Raw genomic sequence first — 9,889 nt, 5'->3', positions numbered from 1 at the left:
ATTATTAACAAAGCTAAATGTTTTTTAGAATATAATGCTCTACATTTACCATACTGTCCTTTGTTTTTGCCATTTTTATCATATTGCATAGAAACTGGGGGTAATAACTACAAAAGTTCAATAAGTTCATTATACTTCAGAAACATGCTGTAAGAATAATACACAATGTAGGATATTTTCAACATACAAATAATTTATTTCTACAAACCATTAAAAATGTTAGATTTAGTTGATTTCCATACTGCACGACTACTAGTTAAAGCCAACAAGAATGTGTTACCAAGTAATATTCAGAAACTATTTAATCATAGAGAAGGCAGTTACAATATCATAAAGATTAAAACAACAATCAGTTGATGTATAATCTTAAATAATACCAGAATATATTCATGTTTATGCATACACACATAAATGTATACATACACAAATACATACTCAGCATCCCTATATCTTTTGTAAATAACATTTTTTATTTATTTTTTAGGGGGGCAGTAACCCTGCCCTTAAAGGGCGGGGATTATGCCCATATATGGTCAAAGGGGCATGACTTCCGGTTATCTGGTGTTAAAAAGAGGCTGGACTTCTGGTCATCTGCTGTCAAAAGTTTAGGGACTTCTGGTCATTAGCTGTCAAACGTGGGAAGGGCAACTGTCAAGTTAATTAGTTGACGAGAAGTGTCCCATATAATTTTTTATCTAATATTTTGCTGTTTTTCAGTAGTATTTTGCTTTTTTATCTAGTATTTTGCTGTTTTGATCAAATATTTTAAAAAGCTATAGCACCCCTAAGGGACTAAACATTTTGATTTATAAATTATTAAATTAGCTGAACATATGATTGAAGTATTACACACTGACTCACAATTTATACAGCAAAAAACAATGGTAGATTTTTACCAGAAGGGGATACCATAGCTCCAATATTGTGTTTTTCAAACAGCCTAAATATGTCAGTGTTTTATCTTCAAATAACACAGACTTTTCATTTAGTGATTATGTACGTAAAAGGAAATATTTTTCACAATTAATTCACTGTTTCAACAAGAACATTTTTATTCAAACAATGGCACAAAATATTTCCAAAGGAACCTCATGATTATGAGACCCATTTCTGAGAAAATGGATAAAAACAGGCTCATCCATGAGAAATGTGTTTGCATTTAGATTTTTTCACAACATTTATCATGATAAAGATTCACAAGCAGGATAAATATTTTTTTGGTCACTGTACAACAATAGCAAATGATCTGATGTAAAATTAATCACTAAATATCTTCTTTTATGATTTGTAAGACTASAACATACAACTATAGCTATATATTTATAAATGTTCTCCATTTATTTCATATAAACTTGTTCCATTTTATGTAAAGACATTCCTCTGTTTACCAAAGCAMTCTATACAGTACATAAACTGGTAATTCACATGGAATTTTGTAGCAATATTTACATGAAAAAATATTCCTGGCAATAAAATGTCAAAATGTCTAATGAAAATGTGTAAAAATAAAACCACATACAATGAAAAACTGTATTGCGCAGCCATGCTTCAAATCAAAATAAAAAATTTGATAAAATGCATTTAAATAAGGTAGTGATGAAATAAAAACACAAGTACAGATAATGTTGATTGTAGTCTTTTGTATCTCAGGCTTATTAGAAAATGGACAGTCATTTTTTGTAAACATCTTGTAAATGTTTCTGACAATTTCAAAATGTCTAATAGTTTTTGTTTTTACAATCAAATATATTTTTGAACATCTGTAACAAAAACTCTTGTATCCAACAGGCATAACAAAACTAGTGGCACTTCTTTGTGATCAGTTTTGAGATTATAAAATTCTCCTGGGAATCCTGGTGAGGCTGGAGAGCTGCCCTGAGCTCACAGTTAGCACAGCTGTCTTCCTCTGGAAAGTCTTGTTCCTATAAATACTGAGGTAAAACGGAGCACGGACAGATTCTGGTTCCACTTTGGGCTTCAGGTCGGCTTCTGCCGGTGGTCCATGATGGCCTTCCACAGTTTACACAAGACCCCGCCTCTGACAAGTTTAGCAGAGGAAAGACAAGATTAGATTAAACAGAAAAAATAAAAAGTGGGGGGGGGAGCATCAGTAACTAAGTGGGATTTTTCTAGGGTGCGGGCAGAGTTTGGGTAAACCACCATTGGTGGGATTGACTTGTATGGTTTGAGGAAGCCATAGCAGTTGAAATGGACAGAAATCACTTTAAATAAAAATAATATTAGTCAAAGACATTTACATGTTTACAATAACTTTACTAATTACACCAACAGCACTGAGCCAATTAATACTTTCTGTGAATAAATGCAAATGCTAAACGGGCTGAATTTACAGTATATAGCACTTTATCAAGCCCAATGTCCCAAATCACTTGACACTACAGACATTTACAGAGGTTGTTAMGGAAATACCACACCATTATGTCATCTTAATAAAGCAAGATTTCATCCTAAGGAAATGCTGGGTCAATGGAAAACACAAAGATAAACACAAYTGATATCTAAGAATGATTGTTGTTAGCAGGTCTTGTTCTGACTTTAATCATTCTATGTACTGATAAACAGCACATCGTGAAAACCTAGGRCATTAAAGTATGTCATYAATTACTGGCTTAAACCTAAAAGTATTATTTCCATAATATCTCCCCCATCTGATCATTAAATGATCAATAAAACAAAAAACAACCATTTAATGTATTTAACTAATATGTCAAGACATACCTAAGGACATGTACTTTTCTAAAATCCCAACCCCAGTAATTTAATTTTTTTTCCATCCCGTCCCATCAATAATTAATATGTAATCTGTTGTGGTAGTAGCTGTGTAGAGCTGCCCTTCACAAACAACAGGAAATTTAAAAAAGAGTTTATGCAACAGGCAGCTGTTGAAGCTGCACTTCTGCATTTTTGAAGAGAGCAGCAGATACACTATTGTGTATTTCTATCACTTAAAACTGAATAGGGTAGTGAAACTTATGCATATATTTAAAATAAAGTATATTTTAACTACCTCAGTCTTAAACTCTTCAGATCATCTCTTGTCACATAATGGAGAATGTCATTCAATGTGTACTCCTCATTCAATATCTAGAGAAAACAGTGACAGGAATTGATGCTGAAACACTTGAAGCATAAAATAAACTACTTTGATCGAATACAAACACAGTACCCACCCTGTCTATGGAGTCCTGGTCGGCACCGTAAAGCCTCAGCCAGCTGCTCAGCTCTGGGTCTTCATGCCTGTCTGCAGCCTGACTCCTCTGCTCCTTCAGGGACTCTGATGTCAAAGGATTTTCTACATGAAAACATACGAGGAGACTCATTTACAACAGATGATTACAAACTGTTTATTCTGCACACAGAGGTAAAACCAAGAGGCTGAATAAAATGAACTGCGGTTCCTAAAATCCAACAGCAAGTGGCTCTAAAAACAAGGTAGTCAAATTTACACCAGAAAATTAATAAAGCTTTAATTATCAAGGGGTGACAACCACATGGAGAGTTACTGAAATGTAAAATATAATGAGGAGATTTTCAACTAATAATATAATAAATATAAGTATCAATGAATATATCAGTTTTTATCAACAGTAGGCACCTAAAAGAACGTCCTAAAGATCAAATTGGTCACAAATCTTAAATTTAGAAACAAAATTCAAAGTTTTCTGAAAATTTTAGATGAATATTTTATGGTGAAGCTTGCATCTGCCTTCTTTTTGTTTTCCAGCTCTTGTTTTTACAGAAAATAAAAATCTGTATCAGACAGAGATGATGAGGGTTTTAACACTGGTCACAGAATAATCATTCTCAGTTCATCTTTGATTTCAGTTATTAATTTAGCATGTGTCAAATGTACAGATATATGGTAGCAAAACTTATCTATCCAACTGTTTAATGCATTATTTTTTACAAATTTTGCTATTGTTTCACATTCCTACACAAAAACTGAACATGGCAGCAGAAATCTACAATCTGTCTTTATAGAAAACAAATCATTGATCTTTCAAAACAAAACTGACATCAGATAAACAAGGCAGGATGCACACAGTGTTCAACATTTAGCTGAACCTGTAAAATGCAGAAAAAATGATTTAATGTGCACATTCAGAACATAAAAAGGAAAATGTTTTCAACAGGCAGTTTTCAAGCCTCAGCTCATGTGAAGCTTCAGCTGAGCATTCTCCTGTTCTAATGTTTTCCACAKATCAAAATCAACTTGATCTAATCATTTAATCGGAGCTAAACTGAAGGGTGCAGCAGGTTTTTACAAACAGAGTGAGAAAAGATGTTTTTTAAAAAGTGTGTAGACCTGCTGGCTCAGATCGTATCTTCAGCAATCTGATCTCTCGCTCTCTTTCCTCCAGGACTTGTTGCAGGATGGCCTGATATTCTCTCTCCTTCTGCAGAAGCTCCTCCAGCAGCCTGGAGTCACACAGAGGGGAACAACCCATGAAGGACTGAAAAGAAAGAAACAACTGATGATTGAACAGATTCAGAATGCCCACCTGTTGGTTTCCAGCTTCATCCTGCCCAGCTCCATGCTGACAGAATGCTGTGCATTGTGGGATTCATGGGACACAGTGGAGCTCAGCGTGCTGACRCCTGATGTGGCCACGGTGTCATCGTGAGCGGCAACAGCGGCCGCTCGGCTTTGGTGGGTGGAGTTTCTGCCAGGTTCGGCGTCATCGTCGAGGTCCTCCTGATCAGCRGGGTCGCTTTCTGAGGCCAGACTGAAGTGAGGCCTGAGCTCTACAAGCAAGGTGCAACCATGTGATCAAAAAAACTAAAATTAAAAAATAATCAAAAATAAACAAAAATCAAATAAATACATCAAGACAAAACATAATGCAAAACAAAAACACTGAACCAACAACTAAAATGAACCAAAACAAAAAAATCACCTTCTTTTAAAAAAATCATATAAAATAAGAGTCTTATTTTAAAACAGTATGCAAACAGTACATTTTTTTCTTATTTAACATTTTATGTGTTGTTTCTGCATCATTTATTGCATTAAATGTATGGTTTAAATGTTCAGTAAATACTTCTACATGCACATAAATGGGTTTTAATCTGAAATTTGATACATAAATTAAAAAAAGTTGCAGCTGTAAGTCTGTCATAGTCACACTTAATGCCCTGTCACATTATACAACTTATGCCAACTTATGAATCATTTTTAATGTCCAAATTGCCAATAAAAGTTATATATTGGATCAATTTGTTCGAATTGCATTATGTACATGCCAAAAAGAAGCTTCCTGATGATTCTTTCAATTTCATCTTCAATGTAGATGTCTTTAAAATGTTCATAAGTTGGCATAAGTTGTCTAGTGGGACAGGGCCTTTAGTTACAAGATCAGGAGAACTATTCTCAAAAAGATTTTGTAGATTTTTTTTGTACTGGTTGCTAACAGCATCTGAACTGGAACGGGCCTCAGAGCAAAGTTAATAACAATATTTCAGCTAATATTTCTAAATTTAAGAGTCTATATCTCTGTAAAAACAGTTAAATGAAATGGTAGAGAACTTCAGTTTATCAATGTTATTTTAAAGCTCAGCACTGTGGTCCCTGTTCAGATCCTGTATTTTTCAGTCAGTTTAAAGACTTAAGGCTGATTTCTATTTCAAGCCACATGTCTTGTTTCCCCCTGCTGAGTAACAAAAAACTGTGCAACTTCCATCTGCTCTCCCACTGCTATCCCCCGGTGACAGCCGTCATGTGCATTGCCCCCAGTCAGAACTCTGCGATGCAACGGTTGTGGCTCATGTGAGTGGTTAGAATTTCATGGCTGTGTTTGTTCATAAGGAGAAACGCAGAGGTCCAGCAARGGTCCAGCTCCTCAGTGCTGCAGCAACACTGAGGAGCTGGACCACTCCGGGGCTGGACTCGAGCAGATCTTCCTTCCTGGTTATTTTGTTTGAAATAAATTGTTTTTGTCTGAAGCATTTTGTTAAGAGAGCTAGAAGGGCAGCTAGTTTGATCCTGTTGAACGTGAGCATGCAGCTGATTTTCACTTTCTTTTTCCATCACCACCATTAACAAAAGTATTATCCCAGTGAACCTTTCACCTGACGCAACACTGATCGTTGAGTGAAAAAAAATCACAACATCCAGCCATCATTTTTGTTGTTTTCCTACTTATATGAGCTTTGTGAGGGCAGAGGGAGGATTTATGTTCATTTATGGCCCGCCGAGTCTTCAGACCATATATACTCTGTGATAAATAGACGTCTGATTTTTTTGTCATTCAGCAGGGAGAACAAGACCTGCGAGTCCAAGTATAAAACAAGCTTTGAGGTGCTCTATTTGAGATACTGATGATGCTACCTGGTACCAGGATGGTGATGGCTGTCTGCACAGCTTTACGTATGATGTTGTCCAGAGCAAACATCCAGTGAGGCTTAATGTTGTGGTTTCGCAGCAACTTGTTCACCTGGAAACATTGGATATGCTTATTTTCAATAATTTATTGCACACTACAAATCAAAAATTCCCATCTATTCTTGATCTGATGCACTGATGACCAACAGGAGGCATCAGAGCTCCACTTCCCATCTTTCATGTTATGCAACAGCCCATAGGAAATAATATGTCATTTCATTTGCATTTCAGAGACAAGCCCATTTTCAGATCATCACTCCCAGCAGATCCTTGGTTTTATTGTAGCTTACGAGTATTTTTACAGTTATCTATCTGTGCAGGAAGAGGAAGAGGAGGCAGGCTGCTGCTGTCTGCACTTGATGTAAAATGTTAGTGTTCCCAAGTCACCTCTGTCGACAAAACCAGGCTGGCTAAACAACAGGAAGTCACATGACTAAGGTATTTTATTTGTGCAATTTAGATTTAAACAATAAGAGATAGTAAATCAAGTGCTTGACTGTCAGCATAAAAGCTATGTAAAGTACTTAAACTGCATTTTCTTCAATTAATGCAAAGTGAAAGCCGAGTGCTAAGAAACTTTAAAGGAACTTGCTAATAAAGCTAAAATTGTCTTTTTTTGGTCAGTTTTTTAAGGCTTAAACAAACAGAACACCAGAAGAAAGACTAAAAGTAGAAAAACCTTTGCAATAAGTTTAAAAGAGCAAAATGAAAGGTATATGATGAAAGTAGCAAAAGGCTAGCTAAAAGCTAAGAATAGTTAAAGGCCAGATTAAACAGACTGAGTATGCTAAAGTAGACTTTAAAGAGTTATGTTTTTTTTAAAAAAAGTTGTGGGATCTCAATTTTTCTATATGCAAAAATGTTGTTCAACATGAGTGAGAATCCTTGATTAATTTTTATTTTGTCTCAAATTGCATCTAAACAGTCAAATCTAAAAAAATTCAAATTATTTATTATTGTTTATGTGTTTTTAATTATTACTGGACAACATGTCGCCAACACATTCAATAACTTGAGGCTTTCCAGCAATGGTGTTTTAGGAAGATGTTTAACATATCCTGAGAGGAAAAAGTGTCAWWCTTTGAAGTTCTTCAGAGATTTAAATACCAGTCGGTGGAGAGTACTATCATTAAAAAACAACTAATGGTCAGGCCATCTTGTGCGTATGAGTGATCTTAGGACACCCAAACAGCTCTTCAATGGTGAGCTCGCCTGCGGTGAACGCCGAGTTGGAAGGCCCAAGAAGTGGTTCAAGTATTCCTTAAAAGAATCCCTCAAGAAGTGTGGCATGTCTGCTGAAAGCTTTCAGCTACAAYCGCAAAACCGCCCACTCTGGAGAGGTAAAGTAGTAAAGGGAGTCGAGCTGTTTGAGACCAAARGGGCACATAGTATCCAACAAGCCCATCTCAGGTGAAAATACCCAGATGCAGCCGATGCGCCATATAAACGTAACATCTGCTCAAGGTCCTGTGCATCAGCGGCTGGTCTTGCTGCCCATATCCATGCCAGTCATCATCAGTAGTCATTGTCATTTCTGATGTGACATCCATCCATTCATTCATTATTATCCAATTAATTTTATTCTCTACATGTAATAAAATTTCAAAAGACAAATTTAGTTTCCTCGTCACTGAATGAATATCCATTAATTATGGTTAAAAGAGTTCCCTGTAATTATATGAATTCTCACTCCAGTAATTATGAGTCTGATTATTAAATGGGTGAATAAATCAGTGAAACTGATCTGATGCCCTCATCTTTAATGACTGAAAAGTGTAGCAGAGTGGATGAAAAAGTTTCACCCTTCTGTCTTATCACTCACACATTTGACACAATAAAGTTAAATATTTTAAGAAGTATAAAAAAATACAAAAAACATAACCAGAACCTCCTGTCTGAGCTGAACATTTTGACATTTGAATGTTTGAAATAGTACAAAGTATGCCAAAAGTGTTACACAGCAAAAATGGTGTGAAAAAAAGACAAAAGAGATAAAGAGAAACAGGATCACTACAGTCAAAGCATCTAGTGATCCAGTTTCTCATACAAATACTCAAAGCAATTTATTTCTTTTCTGTTGACACTTACAGCATCCTGGAAGCTGAACAGCACCACCTGCAGCTGACTGATAGCGGTGCTGTCGAAGTCCAGCTCCAGCTTGAGTTGAGACAAGGTGTTGGCAATGATCTTCCTGTCAGCCATGCGGACAAAGTCAGCCAGACTCACAACGAGGGTGGAGATGTGCTGAGGTTTCAATTTAATCTCCTCAGAGCCCTGGACATCAAACACAATGACACAGAGATGTGGTAAAAGCGCCGACTACATCTAACCATTTTCTGTTTCCATCACTGACCTGTGTGAGGGCCTCCATCAGGTTGGCTACCACCTTCTCCCGGTCCTCGGTCAGGATTTGGTGCAGGGTGGCTCGCCTCTCACTGTCCTTACGTAGCATGAAGAAGCCTGCATCCTTCTCATCTGGAGATGGCGGGGCACTGTGGTCCTCGAAATTCTCCACTGGGATGCTGAGAGGAAACAAACAAATTTTTTGGAATAATTAAAGGTTTGTTGTGTCCAATAGAGTCTCTACACAATTCAATTAACTCTAATCAGATAGATTAAGGCTTTTTACATGCACTGACCACATGAAAATTGTTTTAACATCAATCCAAAGTGGTCTACCTGAGAAAGAGGGACCTCTGCCCCTTGACATCCTTCTCACTGTAGCACTTGATGCTGGGCTTGAAGATGAAGGGGTTGGTGTTGAGGTCGTTGTCCGGGGAGACAGAGCCGTACTCACTGCTGCTGCTGGTATCCTCCACCACCACAGGCACTGGCAGGGAGATGCTGCGGAGGTACTCTGAAGGACACAACACATGCAACATAAAATAAGAATCTGATTTTATGCAGCACACACAAAGAAAGGTGCAGTTTCTCACTAAAGCTTTCATGAGGATTTAACAGTTTAGGGAACATGTTTACGGGAAGCAGTGTAAAATAAAATGTTAAAAATGTCACTAACACCCCTTCATCCTTTAGCTCACTTTGAATGTAAAATCCTTGTTAAAAATTTTTCCACTAACATATTATTATCTATTTCACAGTTTTTGCTAATTTTCACCAAATGTTAAATTTAAATGTTAAGTCAATGTTAAATCTAAATCTAAATGTAAAATTCAAGTCCAAAATGTTGCAGCAAAAAGATAAAGTTTACAATTAAGAATTTCACAATGTGACAAAGCTTTTGCTGTTGGCACATGGCTTTTTTTTGTGATGTCATCATCCTGCAACAAAAACAAATGCTAATAATGCTGCTGAAGATGGCATTTAAATTTTTAATTCAAAATGTATTAACTGAAACCAATATACCAGTAGATGGTACCTGTGGTCCTGCAGTTTGAAGTGCAGCTTGGATACCGGCCACAACTGCAAGTTTGGTGTCTTGTATGGAAGTGTTAGCAGCGATAGAAGCATTAGTAACATTAGTAC

The 9,889-nt window shown here is 36.5% G+C and overlaps 1 protein-coding gene across 1 annotated transcript in view; it reads right to left on the bottom strand.

The window, feature by feature from the left end:
- Positions 1 to 1,027: 1,027 nt before the first annotated feature.
- Positions 1,028 to 9,889, bottom strand: part of map3k5 (mitogen-activated protein kinase kinase kinase 5) — a gene marked incomplete in the record, with an annotated part of 89,557 nt that continues 80,695 nt past the window's right edge. The window contains 9 exon segments of the mRNA XM_014023049.1: positions 1,028 to 2,038; positions 3,029 to 3,105; positions 3,192 to 3,313; positions 4,328 to 4,440; positions 4,524 to 4,767; positions 6,350 to 6,455; positions 8,492 to 8,677; positions 8,757 to 8,925; positions 9,083 to 9,260. Coding sequence (XP_013878503.1) covers positions 1,978 to 2,038; positions 3,029 to 3,105; positions 3,192 to 3,313; positions 4,328 to 4,440; positions 4,524 to 4,767; positions 6,350 to 6,455; positions 8,492 to 8,677; positions 8,757 to 8,925; positions 9,083 to 9,260 — 1,256 coding nt within the window.

This window comes from Austrofundulus limnaeus, unplaced genomic scaffold (genome assembly GCF_001266775.1).
Source record: "Austrofundulus limnaeus strain Quisiro unplaced genomic scaffold, Austrofundulus_limnaeus-1.0 Scaffold355, whole genome shotgun sequence".
Taxonomy (NCBI): Eukaryota; Metazoa; Chordata; class Actinopteri; order Cyprinodontiformes; family Rivulidae; genus Austrofundulus; species Austrofundulus limnaeus.
This window is presented reverse-complemented; position numbering and strand designations above follow the sequence as displayed.